General features: G+C 38.3%; 1 protein-coding gene across 2 annotated transcripts; it reads left to right on the plus strand.

Annotated features, from left to right (window-relative positions):
• The first annotated feature begins 1,309 nt into the window (after window positions 1–1,309).
• Window positions 1,310–20,014, plus strand: scinlb (scinderin like b). 2 transcript variants are annotated; one of them, XM_088310860.1, is made up of 18 exons: window positions 1,310–1,482; window positions 4,894–5,081; window positions 7,156–7,310; window positions 8,845–8,877; window positions 9,647–9,808; window positions 11,259–11,408; window positions 12,187–12,276; window positions 12,459–12,591; window positions 12,715–12,803; window positions 12,976–13,191; window positions 13,983–14,104; window positions 14,206–14,296; window positions 15,778–15,948; window positions 16,028–16,202; window positions 16,880–16,995; window positions 17,089–17,166; window positions 17,271–17,331; window positions 19,311–20,014. In XM_088310860.1, the coding sequence occupies exons 2-18, from the start codon at window positions 4,901–4,903 to the stop codon at window positions 19,469–19,471; spliced, it is 2,184 nt and encodes a 727-aa protein (XP_088166986.1). In that variant the 5' UTR covers window positions 1,310–1,482; window positions 4,894–4,900; the 3' UTR covers window positions 19,472–20,014. The 2 variants fall into 2 exon arrangements, with proteins under 2 accessions (XP_088166986.1, XP_088166987.1); XM_088310861.1 differs by lacking the exon at window positions 8,845–8,877 and having other exon boundaries at window positions 1,316–1,482.
• The last annotated feature ends 676 nt before the right edge of the window (window positions 20,015–20,690 follow it).

The following is a 20,690-nucleotide window of genomic DNA, read 5'->3' on the forward strand; positions in this document are numbered from 1 at the left end:
GCAAAGTAAAATTAGTGACATATATGATGAATATATATTTTTTCAAAATTTTCCTAAACTTTTAAAACTTAAGTATTGTATGTGTTTACTCTTTTTTTATATACCCAAATACTTTTTGACCAATTCTTTTCTCTAGATAATCCAGTTTATCTTAATGCTAACGGTGAGCTAACAAATAGCATTTACGTCCCATTGTTATAACCTTTTAGCCTTCAGATATTAGAACTCAAACGGTGGAGCAACACGTGAGGACAGATAATATAACGATACTCTTGATCCTTTTACTGCAGAGAACCACTAATATTATTGTGGCTTCCTGAGTAGTTTTGACTGGTTCCATCTATATAAATATGTCTATATTATATTGCCCCCAGGTAACGAAGTCGCACACACCAGAAGCAGTGGCACTATGTCCATGGAAATGAAGCAAAAATGTGTCAGAAACTGTTAAAATCATTACATTACGTTCAATTATGTTATTATTGTATGTTTTTCTGTAGTACAATATTTAATGTGCTTTATCGTAACGTCGTGTTTTTAGTCAGTTAAAAAGGCTGGAATAGATTAATGGTATTTCCATTTATTTCACCCGGCAAAGGTAGTTGAGATATGGGTAGTTTGAGATACGTGCACGAATGTTGTAACTAATTAAAGTTGTATCTCAAGACACTGCTGATTCTGTTGTATGAAAGGACACAGGTTTGTATGTACCCTTTGCCCTGTTGTGGGAGAGCATTCAAATTTACTGCCATTGACGGCTAAAGATGTCAAAGATCCTTTTTTTTTACCCGGCTGGTAGTGAATGAGTTTTAATTGTAAAGCTTGTCAATATATGTCGCTGGCATAGATGCATAAAAATGCTTTATTGTACATAAGAAATTATATTAGATAAGCGTGACACGCTGGCTGGAAGGTATTGAGGATAAAAATGAGCGTGGCCCATAAAGTCTGCCTAGCAACAAGTGGCAAGCTACTTAAACCAGCTAGCGCTGGTTCCCTTTTATCGGAATTACTTTTAAAAAGACAACAATGTATTACCGGGGATATTAATAGCTTCGGGCACGCACATGACTTTATAAATCCCAAACGCAAACAACCACCATGCGAACATATTGCTCTATGTTTAAAGTGAACTCGGAGGACTTTGTACCCTCCCAGTTTGAACACATTTCATATCCGGAAAAGAGCAGGAAGTCGCCATCATCTGTCATCAGTAAATTTATTAAAACATAGGGGCTGTGTGTGTGTGTGTGTTTGTGTTAAAAGAGCATCTGAATGTTTTTTTTGTTTTTTTTCCCGTTTGGCTGTCAACCAATCAGCTCGTCGTATATTCAGCCAGACAACCTCCTGCTCTGCTGCTCACTCTTCCTCCCCCCTTGACTACACGCACACGTACACACACATTGCGCGTCTGAATCCGGATCACTCTCACATCTGCAGCCTCCGACAACACTTCTGTCCTTCCTTCCATCCTCTCCGATCGTAAGTCTATTCCTTCATTTGTAATTTCATTTCAACATTACTGTGGTCTTTTTCTCTGGTCGGCTATTGCAAATATTTGATTTATTTTGCCGTATGAAAGTCTGTTCTTGTAAAAACTGTTTGCCCCTCTTACTTTTAAGTCATTGACTAGATTAAAAAAAAACACACGAAGGCATCGTAAAGCCAAAGAGCGACGTTACGTAATGTCGGAACAGTTCGTCCGTAGTAATAAAAGCAGCACGCTGCAGAGTTCTGATTGGTCTCGTATGTCACTGTGAGATTCCTGATAGGAATTAAAGCAGTAACAATAGTGTGGTTGTTGCCTCTGGACGCAAAGTTTTATGAGGTTTGATTTAGCCCGCCTTTGCAAACTGTCCATTATTGTGCATTGTTAGTGTGCGGAGCCCCGAGACGTGACAAAAGGGGGAAACATTTGCATTCTTGCCACAGTGGAGCGATAACTCATTCACAAAATGATCATTTGTGGACGATAATATTTATGTAGTGTCTGCAAAGTTTGGTAAGCAAATGAAGGGCACCGTAAGTAGAAACGATAATATTGCGACGAAAGGGAGTGCCCAGTGAAGGTGCGCTCCATTTGTTTACCCGCAGTTGTTGGTACGATTCAGTATCTCGTGCGCATATTATCCTTATCGAGAGGACACAAATTAGTATTTAGTTGAAACATTAATTTGTGGTCATGTATAATGTATAACGCCCACACAAATTTAATAATAGTAAAATAATAGTATTCATATTTTAGAACAGTCAGGCAAACAAATGGAGGCGAGGTGATTTCTTGCAAAACTTTTTGGGCACGTGCCAAGTTGTTCAATGAAATTATATTACTATTATGTTCGCGCATTAAATCTATTTTTGGCGACAATTTAAGTACCGCTGAAATGGTTATAGGTATAATGCGCCCGCAAAATGCGGATATATCTTTTAATTCCTGGATAGTTGTGTAATCAAATAGAGGGCACCTTATTTAGAAAGTAAGTTTCAGAGATTGTTTATTGCAGCGTCAGAATGCCACTGTTCTGCTGTTCTTCTGGTATTTATTGTAAATGTGTTTATGTGTTTTAATCTGCGTTCTTATTACCTGCTAATTTATATTACAGCATATGGAAAGAGTTTTGTTACAGCTCCATCTGTTGGGAATTGCGTTATTGTACTGTATTGTATAATTATAACAAACCCCCAAATTAACATCTCATGTGCACATTATATCTATTTTATGGCCACAAATTAGCATTTGGTGGCCACAAATGACATATAAGATGCTAATTTTGGCCTTGAAGTAAGTAGAATGTACATACAAAATACACATTAATAACATGAATGTCACTCCTTGATAGTTTTATAAGGAAGGACATTCCGAGTTGATTCTGGTGACAATATTAAACACAGATATACAGTGTTGTGAAAAAGTATTTGCCGCTTTCCTGATTTCTGTGCTTTTTGCACATTTGTCACTCCCAAAGGTTTCGTTTCATCAAACTAACTTTTTTACATCACGTTGAGACAACATAACGACACATAAAATTCAGTTTCAAATAGTCATCTTGAAACTGCATTTTATATATTCTTGGCAATTAGAAATTAGCAAGGAGGCAAATACGTTTTTCACAGCACTGTAACTGTCATGGGCATATTATACATACTTAGTAGCAAAAAATGAGAATTTTATGCACAGGTTAGACCTATCGCTTCATATAAAAAAAATTCCCGCATGTCATGTCTCGGACTCTGCATTGTTCCCATAATCCCATCCCTTTGTTATCGTACTTTAAGTGGTCTTAATGCAGCTACATATGATAAAGTGTTGATATTGACATTTTAATGCAGTCCCCCAGAAACCAAGTGAAGTGCTTGCTTCAGAATGTATTGATCAGCCCTATTCGAGCTACTTCACCAAGTGTTTTGCAGCATCTGTAACCCAATCTGTGCAATACGGACAATTTAGACACATAAGTGGAGTGCTTTGATGAGAACTGTTTGAAATGTTTTTTGCTACATGCAAGAGATTAAACTTCATCAAAAAGTGTACAGTACAAGCAAGAGTTTGTATGTGAGGATGTTCAAAAATAATCTACAGTAATCCTACTGCCTCAAAATCACTTGTAATCTGTCTCTTGTGTAATCGGGGTGGGGGGAAATTAATCTGCGTAATCTTGCATCTTTGGCGGCATGGCAGATAACAGTTTCTCTACTTGATTATGCAAAAATAGAAAAATAGATTGTGCCTAAGCAAATTCTTGTTTGTTTAACAAAGTTTGATTTTGATGGACATGCTTCATGGACATCATGTTGTTATTTTGTGTGTGAAAAACAGAGCCGGGAGGGATTCATGAAAGGATTTGTTTTGTGAACAAGTTACTGTGATTTTTTTTTTCCCGAAATCCTTATGTAGCGTACGGTGTCAACTCAATTTACGAATAATCAGACTTGTGATTTTTTTCCAGATACAAGGCGTCGCGTGGAAGATATTTTTTTGTAAACATTTTAGTGAGGAGTGCTTGGGTGGTGGTAACTGTTCCAACAAGATAGAATTTTGTAGGTAGTGAACAATAATTCAAATAAGAGGCTTTAAGCCGTTTATGGCCACACCCATTTTAGGTTCACTGGAAAATTAAATAAAAAAAACATATATTTGTTATTCTCTGCAAAAAAAGTCTGCAGTTCTTTTTTCCAATTGTCATTTATTTGTCTGCAATACAGAACGTTCATGCTTCCATCTGCTGCTGCTCTGTGAAATTTTGCATTTAAAAAAAAAATATTTTCAAAACGGGAACTAATTTTGCAAACATTCCACCAGCCTCATGAAAGTATTGCCTTTGAAAGTGCAGCGGAGAGCGTCTCATTTTTATTGTACTAGTTTTATTTGGTTCTTTTCCTCTTGTTTTTGTGTATTGTTTTTAATTTAATTTTTATCCTATTTTTTTAAATATATATAATATGTAATACATTGTCCTTTTATATAAAAATTCCCTAACTTCCTAAAAGCAAAAACTGGACAGAAGCTATAAAAGTTGACTTTTTCAATGTTTTAAAAACTCATTTGTCAGCTTTTAAACAAACAATAGTCCTGCAGAGATGGGGAAAAAAAAGTTGTTTTTCAAAGTTGGAAACGTTCTTTACAAATTCATGGAAATTAATGGGACAAAAGCAAACATGTCAATGTTTGATTGGTTGATTTTTTTTTTCTTTTATGAAAAAATCAAAACTTTTTTTTTAAACCAGTACAGTATATTTTTAAGTACAGTTCAGTTATATTTAACAATACTAACAGCAGTAAATCCTAGGGAAAATCCTGACTCCCATTCTGCGGGTGGCAATCCAAGTTCCTTGGTACTTGTTACAATGCAGAATCCGTCATTTGACATCCTTTTTTGTCGCCCCCCCTATAAGAGTCATCATGGTGTGCCACAAGGAGTTTGCAAATGCAGGAAAGCAGCCAGGCCTGCAGGTGTGGCGCATCGAGAACTTGGACCTGAAGCCTGTTCCGAAGGCTCTGCATGGCAACTTCTACACCGGAGATGCCTACTTGCTGCTCTTCGCCACCTCTGCTCCCTCATACAACATACACATTTGGCTCGGTAAGACCAGGATGCGCCACAAAACACAGCAGAACATATTTTTATGACACTTAAGTCTTGGATCCAGTATCCAACTGTTTCTTCAATGGTTCAAGCTTGTTAATAGTTAAAGAGCTGATGACTTTTTTTCATGTAGTTCTGGTAGCACTTTTAATAATAATAATACACGATTGGAGGAGTTTATAAATTTAAAAATATGTCCACGTTTCTTTTAACTCATTCAATCCATAAAACGTATATATACGTTTTCAAAATTGTAGTCCCCGTCTCCCAAAGACGCATTTATACGTCCTAGCCTTTTTTTTTTTTTTTTTTTTTTTTTTGTGTAAAAGCTCCATCTTTAGAACACAATATTCTGTAGACCTTGCAAAATCAGTCAATAGTGTGTTTCCTCTCGTGAAAATAGCTGGGATTAAATGAGTTCATTTCTGTGCAGTGGTACTTTTTTCTCATAGCACGTTTGGTGCTTATTCTTTTTAAAATAAATGTCATATAAAATAAGGAAAATTATTTTAAATTTCAGGAGTTGTTTTTTTTTTTCTAATTTCAGTGCAATCCTTTTTCATAGTCAGAGCGCTGTCGTAATGCATAGCTTCTTGTGTAACTTGAACATTCCATAACACATGTGGCTCCTGTGTGCATGCAGACAAGATCAGGCAGTCAGCGTCACTGCCAAAACATGCACGGCAAGACTTTTAACTGCGGAACTCGAAAAGTTGCAGCTGTTTGTGAAAATCCGCACTTCCCTCTTTTTGTACTCAGTCTGAGCTCTCTTCAAATTCAAGCTTGACATATGAGTGACATCTGGTGTCAACATGATCTTTTCTCATGCCCTTTAAATGTTGGTAAAATCAGGTTAAATCACATCGGGAATACTTCTTATGAGCCATGGGGGACAGAAACCAGCTCGTACTTGTTTGCTGGCAGACAGATGGGCCTCTGCAATAACACACATGTTGGACTTGCAAGAATCAGACCTGGCAAAAGTACTCACACTGAAAAGTAAAATATATAAGTATTCTTGAAAAAATGTTCTGATTCAACTGCTATACTTAGGTAAAAGTAAAAAAAAAAGTGCAGACTCTGAAATGCAAAAGTAAATGCTCCCATGAAAGTGAAGATTAGTGACTGAGGCCGAAAGCCTGTTTTGACAATGTAAGGCACTCAAGTAAAGTCTAGATAACTAAAAATATATATATATATATTTGCGCTTGGTTCCCACCATTGGTAACAATACTTGACTCAAAAATGAATCACTCCATCTTACATGGATTTTAGTCATTTGGAATGTTGTGGATTTAAGGGAAAATTCAGTTTCTTTTGTGATGCATCCAGCAGCTGTGGCTGAAGTGAGTCAGCGTCTCCGTGCCTGACTCAGAGGTGCCTTAAGGACACCGTTGCATGCTCACAACATCACCCAAGTCGATCTAGGAGAACTGAATGAAAGAAAAATGAACGAGTGAAATAAAACGAACCCTTCAAATCGTCCCGAGGTGTGATTTTGAGTGTGAATGGTTGTCTGTCTATGTGTGCTCTGCGATTGGCTGGCAACCAGTGCCGGGTGTACCCCGCCTACTGCCCGAAGACAGCATGCCCGCAACCCTTGTGAAGAGAAGCGGCTTGGATAATGGATGGATGGATGGATGAAATAAAATGGTGCAATTATGGTACTGTAATACGTTCACATGTGAACAAGGGGAGTACTTTATTGAACTAAGCACATTGTCAAACACACAAATACAAAACGGGAACCCTCGCACTGAATTGCTGTAGGCCACAACACGCCCAGATGCTCACAAGCAGACAAACTAACTAAGGAACTAAAAGGCTCCACAGTATGTACCGTGATGTGGTTCAATATTATAATTCAGAGATTTTTTTTTCCAGACCAATGCTATGTCAAATAATGTCTCTGTCCAAGGAACTTTGTTAATGTGAGAGGATGAGCTCAATTTAGTTAGGCCATAGCCTTGTCTAAGCACCACGGTGCTTTGCTGCCATCTTGTGGCGTCGTGAGGCAATTCCAATTTTTTGGGGGGAGAATTGCCATTATACAACTGTGACTCCCTTCCAGGTGATGAGTGCTCGCAGGATGAGAGCGGTGCAGCAGCCATCTTCGCCACCCAGCTGGATGACTTCCTGGGTGGAGGGCCGGTGCAGTTCCGGGAGGTGGAGAAAAATGAATCCAACATATTCTTGGGCTACTTCAAGACGAACATCACCTACATGGTGAGTTGGACGGAAAAATAACCCCGTTACAGTTTCACACATGGACAAAATTTTTGGTACTTCTCTGTTAATGAAAGAAAACTCACATTAGGGATTGTTGTCATATTAGCGCCACGCAGGTTAAAAATCGTCTTAATTGTCTTTATTATGCTTGTCTATAATTTTCTTTTTAATTTCCTGAGACAAAAGCATTTTTTTATGTTCATAATTGATTTAATTAACAGAGGAGTACCAATATTTTTGTCCATGTGTATGTACTATATTTCCTCCAATATTAGCCTCCACACCACACTAACAGTTATTTTGCCCAACTCTGACTTGGACACCCAATCATTTGACATTTAACTCACCTAACGGCTTGTTAGATATTCTTTCTGCACATATCAAGTCATAAAAACCAATTGGATAAAGAGTTGAGGATGTTTGAATAGAGAACTTGTTAGTGAGAGCACCTTCTCCTACCATGTTGTCACCATGTTAGAGGAGACGTGGTTGTGTTCAAAACTGCAGTTTGTCACGGCTAACTTGAATTGAAATTGCTGTGCGTAAATAAGCAAGTGACTGAAATATACATCCGTGGTTTAATGATTGTCGGCCCCGTGTGCACTTTGTCGCGTTGCTACGCTGATGCAGTCTGAAGTTCACCGACAACTACTTTCCCTCTTCGGTATTTCCATGCCAGGGCGTGTCGTTGTCCGCGACTGAGGCTGCTAACATGTTGGAAGCCCGCGTCTCCTGCCCATCTGTTTTGAGTTGTTGCCTTAAACGCAAAACCTCCTCTTCTAACTTCGTCTTAGTTATCCCACCAAACACTCTGCCTCTCGTGCAAGACGTTTGGCTCAAAACACAGTCGGACATGATGTTATGTAATAATGAAAAAAAAATAAAAATAGACGTTTGGTGTTTGTTTAACTAGAGAGCGGACATGCAAATCATTTTTGGCTAATTAACAAAAATCCTTCCAGACTCAAAGGAGAAATGTGCACTAGTTTTGAGATGTGGAAGTTTGTTTCTTTACGTGTCATTTGGCTATCAATGTTTATTTGTTTAAAGAGTAAAATGCTCCCGTTCTTTTATCAGATAATCTTACTGAAATTAAGTAATATTTTCCTCATTTCAGTCCTTATTTTTTATTTTTTTTTTTTGTAAGAATGGTCTATTTTCATTGGTAGGACACTGTGTACTTGATTCTCCTCATAGTTTTGGCGAGACTTTCAGGAAACAATTTTTCCATCAGAGCAAACACAGGCCACATTGTTGCCATGGAAAATTTGACAGAGTGGCTCTTGAGAAGGGCGAGCGGCGTGAATGTGGTTTCCATTTTGAAGCCACGCCTCCAGATTGTGGTGAGACCTTGTAGGCAAACTGGGAATTTGTTCCACCAGAAGAAACGTTGTTAGTCCTCTTATGAACTAAAGGGCCCGTTGATTCGTCTCCATTCTCCCCCTAACGAGCATATGTCTGTTGTCGATTTGTGTTTGTGCCGTTTGCAAGACTTGTAAACGAACTTATTTTGCTTCACGGCTTCTCAAAGGACGGCACTTTACGAGAGAGTTCCACTTCCAAGGTACAACGCAGGTTTTCATCTCATAGCTCTTTGGCCATTTGTGTTGCACAGTGCTGTGTAAAGTTCAAGTCATTCTCAGTTGTGAACTCTTTGTTTCATGAAATCATCCAATTGAACAAACCTCCAACCCAGTCATGCGTAGATAATCGACAATTATTCACATCCTAATTCAGGAGGGGGTTCGATTTATTTCATCGCAGGTCAGACCGTAGTTTTGGATTCCGTCCGAGGGCCATTATGACTGAAAATATCAATTTAGAATCCCCTCATTATATTACATGATACACAATTTCCCCTGCCTTTCATTGTTACGAATAGAATTTGAAAAATGTGCCAAACAAACAAATACCTGGTGTTGGATAGATCAAGCCGCCACAAATCATGAAAATCTGAAAGCAATTGACATCTCCCCTTGTTGTCTAAATGAACCTCCTCATCTGGCTTCAACAAAGTTTCTTGGCACTGAGATGCCACAAGATGGCACCAAAGTACTACTTTTGTCTGGAAGAAGCTCCTCAACCCACTACAACACACAGTTGCTCCGTGGTATTGAGATGTCACAAGATGGTGGCAAAGCACTATTTTTGTTGAACTGAAGCATTCCTTGCTACCAAAATGCCAAAATGTGGCGCTAAACCACTCATTTATCTAAATGTACCTCCTCAACTCAAGTAAGCTTTTGCATTTGTGGTGTCACTTTCAGCTAAAAGGCTTGGCTGTATTTCTCACCTCAGCGCTTCAATTGAATGCATTATGCATGTCCTCACAGAAAGGTGGGGTGGCTTCCGGTTTTCAACACGTGGTGACCAACGACGCCAACGTGAAACGACTGCTTCACATCAAAGGTCGCAGGGCCATCAGAGCCACGGAGGTGGAACTGGCCTGGGCCAGCTTCAACAAGGGGGACTGCTTCATTATTGACCTGGGAAAGGTGAGCCCTCAGACATTTGACTTTGTTTGGATGGTTGTATGATAGTGTGGATTCGTAAGTGTATATGCTTGGACACAACGCAAGTTTTAAAAATTGCCAATAACAAGTTGAAACCCCAAAATTTCCAACAGTAAGCAGTTGCGTTTTCCATGCCAACTGCAGTCCTTACCAAGCCTTAAGCGGCCAAACAAGACGGAGCAGCCTGTGAGCGATCGATTCAGTACCCTGACAAATAATAATTATGAATTATTTCATTGTATTAATATTTATTGAATTTCAATGAATAACCAATTATTTAATAACAAATGTTCAATATGTATTTAAAATAGATCATTTCCGAATTATTTTAGTAATATATCAACAAATTATTTGGCAAAACAAAAATAAATACAAATAAAAAATTTTTTTATATTGAACCAATTAGGAAAAAATGCTAGATTAATGCAACAAATACGATATTATATTTAAATAATAAACAATTATAATAAAAATGCTTTTATTTAATTAACCAATATTTAATAAAAATAAAACACTTAAATATTTGGATTTACTAATATTTCAGAATTTACAATACTTCGATGAGCAAATTATTTTTCATATTAATTTTACACAAATATTGTTCGTAATCAGTTAAATCAAATATAATATATATAATTTTTTTTTACAAATATTAATTTGCAAATTATTCAATGTGGTAAATGAATGAAAAATAAATAAAAGTGAATAGATCCATTTTTTTAGAAATTGGAAGAGGCCAGATTAAAGAATGGAGTTTGCGTAATGTTTTTTGATCAAATCTGGAATAAGAGACCGACCGGCAACACATTTAAGGTTTGTTTACAGTCAAAAGATAAAAGACACTCCAACAACAACATCAAACTATATTAGTCACTGTGAACCCCACAAATAGTTTAGCTCTGCGATAGCCAGTCTGAAATAAACCAATATCCAAAGTATTTTTCTGAAAAGTGAATAGCGGCGCAGTCGACCTGGCAAAATCGGATTTTAATGAAACCAAGGGAAAACATTTATCATCCAATGAGGACTATATAGTGATACATAATTGAATCAAAATCATCTTTCACTAGGAAAATTTGACCTCTCAGGATGTCTTAAAACAAGTCAACATAAGTGTAGCACCTATTATTTTTAACAATTTTAAACAAACCCTGGAACGACTTTAGTATGTTATGACACTTTTGAAGGGGGGAAAAAGGAAGCAAGCCAAATGCTCTGCCTAGTAGACAATATCGTAGCGGACAACAAACAAGCACATTTGCCATTGATTTGAAATTGTCAAGCCTGGTTCGACTAAACCACCACCAAACCACAAAAACACTGACGTGATTGTGAAAGTACAGTTAAGTAACACGAGTACAAATGCTGAGTGCAAACGTTCCGCCATTTGTCCATCACGTGACCAAGCAATGTTGTTGTCTCGTGTTGCCAGGAAATCTACCAGTGGTGCGGCAGTGATTGTAACCGCTATGAGAGGCTGAAGGCCTCCCACGTGGCCATCCACATCCGAGACAATGAGAGGAACGGCCGCGCCAAGCTGCACATGGTGGAGGAGGGCCAAGAGCCCGAGGCAATCACGGAGGTGATGGCGACGCAAACGCACGCACGATTCATTTTCGAAGCTCCCAGACATGTACTTGATGTTTGAGCCCAAAGGTGGTCGGTTTCCTGTGAACAGTAGCTACAAGTTATAATGATGCGTGTCACGTCCGGCGAGATTGGCAGCGTGGGAACAAACGCACACAATGCTGTTGTTTGTAATGAGCTGCCCGTGGGCCAAATTGGGGCCAACTCTCTGCCTTGTAAACACTTGAAGGGAGGACGGAAAAGTCCACAGAGGACTAATGAGAGGATACGTAAGGGACAGATTTTTCTCCTGTTTATAGCTTGGAAAATATACAGGGCATCTAAAGAATGTTCTCAATATCGGACAAGAGCAAATGACTTTTTATGTCCCTAAAAGTATTTTTGACGCTGATTTAATTTTTTTTTTCTTTTAAAGATTTTTGCTCGGCCATCAGATTTTTGAGATATTTTCATTTCTACCGCTAGAAATTCTTGCTCAATACGTATTTTACCAGGTTAGAATTTATACCTATGACGTTTGAGAGAAAAAAATCCACCTGTTGCTAAACCTAATTCTAAATTCATAAATATTGCAACATATATTACTTTATGACAGATTAGATTATAAAGATTATGTCACTATTATTATGAAAACCTAATGTGCTTGAGAAAAACGTGGGCGTATTTGGAATCAGTGCAAAAAAAAACAACAAAAAAACCCTAATATTATCCAGAAAAGTTTACTTCTGTCTCTACAAAAATAAACTTGTGTTGAACTCCTCTTGTTCTGGTAGGTGTTGGGACCCAAAACTGCCATTGCACCGAGCACTCCTGATGATGAAAAAGTGGACTCCTCCAACAGGAAGAAGGGCTCCCTCTACATGGTGAGAAAGAAAGAAACAACACAGATTTCATTTTTTTTTTAATTAATAATTTTATATATTTGAGTCAACTCAGTGTGGGGGGGGGAAGATGTCAGCTACACAATTCTTCATTTAGAAAATGAGTGAATAAAATCAACATTATTACTTGAATATTCTTTTTCTTTTTTTTTTTTTCTTTTCAGATCTCTGATGCCTCGGGTTCCATGAAGTTGTCTGTCGTGGCGCCATCCAGCCCCTTCAAACAAGCCATGTTGTCACCTGAGGAGTGTTACATTCTGGATAACGGAGTGGACAAGAACATATTTGTTTGGAAAGGTAATAAAGTCATGTAAATCCATTTTATTGACTCTAATTAGATTGTGCAAGTGTACCTAATGAAGTGTCCAGTGAGGAGGCTGGATAAACTCTCATTGTCTCATTGTCATTGCCTTCAATCAGGTCCAAAAGCCAACATGTCAGAGCGCAAAGTCGCCATGTCTGCGGGACAGAAGTTCATCAAAGAAAAAGGATACAGCAACAAGTGTCAGGTATACGCCGTAGAATTATTATCTTGTATCACATTATGTCAACGTTCTGCTACGTGTTCAGTGGCACGTTGACTCGTAATCTGGAGCACTTGTAAGTCAATGTACCTTATGCAGTTGAACTGCACATCAAGGCCCAAAAAAAACATCATACTTTTCTTGTTTCTACTTGCAGCTCCAAGTGCTTCCCGCAGGAGCCGAGACCATCCTGTTCAAGCAGTTCTTCAGTGACTGGAAGGACAAAGACGAGACCACCGGGCCGAGTCAGGCCTACGCTATTGGCCGCATTGCCAAAGTGGACCAAGTGCCCTTCGACGCATCCAGCCTGCACACCAATAAGGCCATGGCAGCTCAGCATGGCATGGTAGATGATGGCAAGGGCAAGTTCCAGGTAAAACATGCGTGTTGCATAATAACAGCAAGCACACTTGCACAATACAAGTGTGAGAGCCAATCTCAAAGGTGATGCAGCTCAATAACAGTCTGACATATTCCATGACAGTATTAGTCAAACGTGTCCTCCAAGGTAGTGATGGGAAAATGAAGCTTCAAATTCGCTTCATGAACCAGTTGTAGTATTTTTGAGTCCCGTAGATGGCACTGTTGCTTTAAATAAAAGGTTTAAAAAATGGCAAGTCAGCGTGCTTGCAGCCCAATGTTGAACTGAGAGTGCCATCTACTGGAGTCCAAGAATATTACAACTGGTTCATGAAGCAGATTTGAACCTTCATTTACCCTTCACTACTCCAAGGGTCCTTCCTGGGGCCCCGCCTCTTCTCATTCCAATCAGCAATATCTTCAGAAAATGTATTCGCTTTCAGTGCTACCCTGATGACAACCAGTTCAAATTGTGTCTCTTGAGCAAATCCAACTCATCTACCACCCCACTTTATAAACGTTCTCAACAAAGTCCAACCCTGATTTTGTGTAAACCTTCTCCAACTTCAAAGTGACAAAACCATTCCTGTGTCCAAATCAACTATCAGTTTCTCCATTATTCCACCAAAATATATTTTAAAATCTTACTTCTGACTTTGAAGCTTGTCAATAATCTCACATATTTTTGATGCACAGCTATTAGGTCCACTTGGATCGAGCTTTTTGCGGCAAATATATGTATTTAATATTATATGAAATAAGTCTTCCAAATTGTGTGATTAATTTAGCTGGTGTGGTTTTCAGATTTGGCGTGTGGAGAATGGTGAAATGGTTCAAGTGGATCCCGCTGTCTATGGTCACTTCTACGGTGGAGACTGTTACCTCATCCTCTACACCTACAAGACAGGACAAATCATATACACTTGGTATGTGTTTGTATGGAGCTGTTAGTTCTTGACTTGTTGTGGTTTGACTTTGGGCTAAACTACTCAAAAGTATTCTGAAGATGTCTGTTTGACGTTTTCAGGCAGGGTCTGAAGGCTACACAGGATGAACTAGCTGCTTCAGCGTTCCTCACCGTGAAGCTGGATGACTCACTGGGAGGATCTCCGGTTCAGGTTAGAGCTTGTCAAAGGACACCACGCCTCTTTACCACCGTTTTAAATCTGTAGTCCTTATGATCAGTATAAAGAAATCATCGTTTTTCTGTGAAAAACACTTCTGTCCAATTCTTTCATATTTTTTTTTTTATTTTTATGTGAATTGGATTTTGCTTTACATTAATGTGAAAATAAAAAAAATATCTATACAAAATTGGACATATGTGTTTTTCCCAGGACAGCACTGATAAGAGGAATAGATGGTGGAAGTTGCAGCCAATGTTATTTAAGAATTTAAAAACAGAAATTTGTAAAGGTGGGGTGCCCTGCGATTGGCAGGCGACCAGTTCAGCGTGTATCCCGCCTATTGCCTGAAGATAGCTAGGATAGGTTCCAGCACACCTGCGGTCCTCGTGAGGAGAAGCGGCGCAGATATAATGTAAATATTGGAGCTAGAAATTTAAATTGATTTATCTCATGAAAAATACAAAACTTTAAATGGCCACCAGAGGGCGCTATTCTATCAATTCTTACGGTGGTCCTTCAACTACATGTCTTCGTATCAAGATGATTTTGAATCATATATTACACACGTTACACTGAAAGGAATGTTACATATTATCCATGAATCAAACTATTCCACATAGTCAGGAGAAGGTGCTATAAATTGTTATGTCACAAATAAAAAACATCCATAATTTCCATGTATTATTGTGTATAGTGTGGAACTATGTTACCTTTAATTCATTTATTAGATTTTTTTTCCTCAAAAATAGAATAATTAGAATCTTTAGTCATTGCACAGTGTATGAAATTGGAAGCATGAATAAATACACTAGAATGAATGAAACATTAACATAACATTTTTGAATGTAAACACTTCCAATGTAATTATATATTTCTTTAGCTAAACACCAAAGTACATGATCAATTCTGTGGAGCTGCCTGTTTTTTTTTTTTTTTCACTAGAATATAGTCCCATTTTTTGCAGAACCAATGTGTTCTTAGCAGAATAAAAAGTAATAATATAATGACCATATATGTGCATTTTGGATCTCCAGTCTTTAAAATGCCTTCATTCCCTTGTTAAACTTTGACATTGAATATTAAAATATTACAACTTCATCCTCGTACGATTAGATTTTTTAATCCTGGAAATATGTCTTTGTTCTTCTGAAGATTGAAGATTAAAAATAATTTTATACAGATTTGCTTTATAAAAAACATTTTCACAATTTAATGACATTTGTTAAATGTGCAAAATGTTACTGTGGCTTTGTCATATTAAACTGACTTTTTAGAAATTAAGACTTTGCCTTGTTTTTCATGAACATTTGAGGCGCACTACTGTATGTAAATGTTGGTCATGATAGTGCACTTGGCTCTTAAGCATTTTTTAAGGCGATACTTAGGCTAAAAAAATTGAAAACCAATGTTTTAGCCATTGGCCTTCAATATTGAATACAATCATGTGCTCACTGTGTTGTTGTGATCTACAGGTGAGGGTGACTCAGGGCCAGGAGCCCCCCCACCTGATGAGCCTGTTCAGGGGCAGACCCATGATCATCCACAGCGGAGGAACGTCACGTAAAGGTGGACAGACCCAAACTGGCAGCACTCGCCTCTTCCACATCCGCCAGAGCACTTCCCACGCTACGCGGGCTGTGGAGGTGACGATCGCTTTTATTTGTGTTATTCAACCCACAGAGAAGATTCGCACCTCTCACCGGTCTTGATTTGTTCTCTCAGGTTGATGCTTTGGCTTCCAACCTGAACACCAACGATGTGTTTGTGCTGAAGTCGCCAAGCGCTCTGTTTGTGTGGCGAGGCGTGGGCGCCAGCGACAACGAGATGGAAGCCGCCAAGCACGTGGTGGGCTTCGTCGGAGGAAGCGCAAGCAATGTTTCTGAGGGAAAAGAGCCAGGTGGGTGTCCTCTGTTGACTCTTTACAATATAGCAAAAAAACACTCAGAACTGATGCCATCCAAGGTTTATAATTCCCTATTGATAGCACAAAATGGTAGCAAAGCACTTTTTTTCCACATTGCCTTACTAAATGAAGCATTTCAGCATAGTTGCTAGTCCCCAAGATGCCACAAAACAATATTTTTTATATTCGGCATGGTGAATTTTTAAGCAAATAACAGCCTTAGCGAATATTGCGAATGCCGAACCGCAAATATGTATCGCTAAAATATTTACTAGTAGAATGGTGACCCTTCATTATTGTCTTTGATGATATTCAGGAGCGCTTAGTCTAATAAGTTCCAAAGTCATAGGTTTAATTAAATTAACCTGATTGTCTAAGATATATTATTCACATTTCAAATATTGATTCTAAAATACAGTAGATGGCTAGCCAGATTTCTAGTTTGATAGCTAGTTTGATACCTAGCTAGCTAGCTAGCTAGCTAGCATGCTTGATAGATAGATAGATTGATAGATTAATTGATGGATTGATTGATTTTAGTGGATTATACCGAATGAAGTGTGCCATGACAAGTGTTAATTAAATGAGAAGAATGAAAAAGTTGCCAATATTACTCTTATTGAAGGACTGAGTGTGTGACTATGTTGAGTACAAACTATTCTTCTTCTCAGCTGCATTCTGGTCCGCTCTGGGTGGCAAAAAGGAATACCAGACGTCCAAGGCACTGCAGAACGTGATCAAGCGACCACGTTTGTTTGGCTGCTCCAACAAAACTGGACGACTCAATGTACGTGAAAACATGACACAGTAACGATAATAGCGCTTTAATGGTTTGACACATTCATACCGCAGTATATGCCTTAATGTATGTTTGGCGCAGGTTGAAGAAGTACCAGGAGATTTCACACAGTCCGACCTGGCTACGGATGATGTCATGATTCTGGATACTTGGGTCCAAGTAAGACTTTTGGGTTATGTGTGGAGAGTTCTCTCTTGTGTCCTTATTAGTATCGATTTTACAAATGCTCCTGGTGACATATTGCGCTTCTGTGTTCCACACAGCTCTTCCTTTGGATTGGCAATGAAGCTAATGCTCAGGAAAGGAGTGGAGCTCCCAAATTAGGTTAGTTGTACAAAATGTTTAAGGTGTTGTATCGGCCAACAATTATGTTGACCTCTCACACTCACCACAAAAACTCTCGTTGACCACCTCAAAACAGAACTGTCACACACGTTAAAAAAGGTTTCTCTCTAGCTCACTCACACCCAGACGCCCGCACACACACAGAACTCACACCGCTCTCACACATCTCTCGATAATAACCCGGTGGAGGGACTAACTAACTTTATTTATTGCATCGCTGAGAATTCCAGACTTAAGAGTGTTTTTGGTGAGAAGCAACTTTTTCAGTTGCGTGAGAGGTTTTTGGTGTGTGTTTTTTTTTTTTTATTTTCGTGTGCATGGATAGTTTTTTATTTAATGAGAGATTTTTAGTTGATGAAAGATTTATTTAGTTGAGGGTGATAGTTTATTACTTTTTTTGTGAGAGCGAGGTTATTTTTTTACGATAGGATTTTTTTTAGGGGATGTGTGTGTGTTTTTGTTTTGTTCGTGAATGTGAGTTTTTGTTGAGTGACAATTTTTGGGGAATTTTGGGGGTAGGTGTGAGAGGTTTTTTTTTTTAGTTGTGTTTGAGTTGGGTGTGCGTGAGCTTTCTTGTTAGTACTTGAGTAAGTTTTTTTGTTTTTTGAGCGAGATTGTCTGTACCTTAGAGATTTTTAGTTACATCTGAGTTGTGTATGCGTGAGTGAGAGAAGACTTTTTTTTTTGTTGGTGTTGTGTTTGATCTTCTGGGGACAGTTGTATAAAAAGGTTTTAGGTATATTAGAATTAATGTCATTTTTGGATTACAGATACGGGACAAATGTGGGTTTTTTTTTTTCATCTAAATTAATTCCCTGAATAATGCTTTATCTTTAACTTGATATTATAACCTCTTTTTGAATATTATGTTGCTGGACTCAACATCTGTCAGCATAACTCTACAATAATCATCCTTTAAAAATGAGCAATGAGTGCGCCTAAAACCTTTGCACTTGAATGGCGCTTTCAAGAGACGTTCACTTTAGCCATTTCACGTTCACATTATGGCTTTTTGAGCAGTCACAATGTAGATGGCCCTTTTACTCTTTTGCTCAAGGGCAGCGGTGTTTATGAGCGCACTTTTCTAGAGATGTCAGCAATGCGCATCTGGATGAAACTGAGTGTGGCTTGCAGACCCACTTTGAGAGACAACAAAAGATGTATCCAAAAAATCTGCAAAGACTGACGGTACAGTGGTACCTCGACAATTTAGACGTTTTTTATAAATTACAATCTGTCGCTTGGTTGAGTTATTGCTCTGTGTTATGATAAACAATAATTCGGTTGCAAGTGAGATTCATGTAAACTGTCCGTGTTAAAAAAAAAAAAAGGAGAATTAACAGTTACTGTAATGTCCGTGCCTTGAGCAAAGAGAGCTGTCAATATACTTTGAACAAACATGCTAATACAAAATGAGAACACTAGCAGGGAGCTGGTGTCGGCCACAGCTCGGGCTCTGAATTTCTCTCACTAGACCACACCCACTCAGGACACACATGCAACATACGAATACTACAGTGCATACAGTAATTAAAATAATAAAACCAATCGTTTTCTTTCTGTTCTCCTTTACTCTGTTTTATTGTGTTTATTTCTTCACAATGCAGCACACTTAAATCACATTTAACTTTTTTTGAGCATTTAAAGAAACTCCCTTCAGTTGTTCATCACTGAAAACTACAACCACAATAATAAACGAAAATTAATATCTCAATTTGCTGGTGTTAATCAAAATGTCGTATTGTTACCTTTGTAGGAATATTTTTTTTTTCAACACAATCTAGTTTGGGTTGTGGAGTTGTAGAATTTTTATGCAGAAATATCCTTTTCTTACAATTGAATTTGGGTATCATTCGTTCTTTGCATGTGCTGGTTGGCTGCTGGATAAAACTGAACTTTTCAGAAAAATGTTTGTTTATTTTTAACCACTTTCCCATTTTTCCATCCATCTCCTCCAGCAAGGGACTACCTGGATTCTGACCCGTCTGGCCGCAAGGGGCTGCCCATCACCACCATCAAACAGGGAGCGGAACCGCCACTTTTCACCGGCTGGTTCCACGCCTGGGACCCCAAGATGTGGGAGACGGATCCCTTGGACAGAATCCGCGCTCGCTTCTGAACACTAAACTCCAAAGTCTTTCGCTAACTTTGCACCTATTTAGCGCCAGATGCCATTTTGGTTGTTTTACCTCTAATCCCCAAGTGCCAAAAGCAAAACTGTAATCAGATTTAAACGCCGAGAGCACACACTGGTGGAGGGAGTGGTGCAGTGTTTTAGAAAATGATGCGTTCCTTCTTTAGTGGACCAATAGTTTCGGTTTAGTAGTCTTTTGCATTCAACAGCATGCCATCATCATTTCGCTACCTTCTCTTGTTTAAAAAAAAGCTATACTGTTTGCAAGAAATTTTAGACAGCTGTGTGCAACTACTTATATCAACATGCTTTTTACCTCCATACACACCATTTAATCCATTACCACACTTTTGTGTTATTTTTAGTACTGGATTTTTGCGCTTACTCGGAAGTTGCATGCTGCATTTTTTTTTTTTTATCCTGCTGTGAAACGTCTAAGTATATGCATGCACACATGCCACAATTTAGCACTGTGTCCATGAAATGCTCTCATGGGAAGCTTTGAAATAAAACTCTTTTGAGTTAAAACACGTTGTTTGTGTATGAAACGAATCAGAATGTGGGCAATCATACAGAAGAAGAGAAGAAGCATTCGGTTTGGTCTTCCTTTTATTAATACAGATTAATCAAATTAAACCAAATGTGCTCATGTCATGTAGTGGGCTGAATGAACAAAGATTTGTTTTGTTTTTTTATAATTGGCTATAACGTGAAGAAAGTAGAGTTGAAGTCGATTATAAATGACATCATTCGTTTTTCCTTGCCCGCTTAAAGCTAATACACAACACTAATTAATAATAACAGAATGGGATAGAGTAGTTGCAGTTTATTAACTTTTTAAGCACTGGCTATTCAAACACAAATGGTGTAACAAAAGTTGTTGACAGACAATATTTATACTTACCGTACTCACAGGCATACATTATTTACCTTCTGTGAAAAACAACCAATAATGTGAAAAGCCTTTTCATTTGTGATTATATTGTACTGGTGCCAGGAGGCCATGGTGCACACACCAAAAATAGTCCAAAATGAGGCTAGAACAGATTGCAGCTGGAACAGTTACTAGCATGAAATAAATTAAATTCAAGGGATAATACTTCTAATTACAGTTTCCAAGTATAATTTACATAGTCGCGGTTCGGCACCCACGGACATGACAATAAAATACTTTTTTTTTTTTTCCAAATTTGGCGGCGTTTTT

The sequence above is a fragment of the Idiotropiscis lumnitzeri genome, chromosome 12 (assembly GCF_059441095.1).
Source record: "Idiotropiscis lumnitzeri isolate Australia: NSW breed Sydney's pygmy pipehorse chromosome 12, RoL_Ilum_1.0, whole genome shotgun sequence".
NCBI classification, from domain to species: Eukaryota; Metazoa; Chordata; class Actinopteri; order Syngnathiformes; family Syngnathidae; genus Idiotropiscis; species Idiotropiscis lumnitzeri.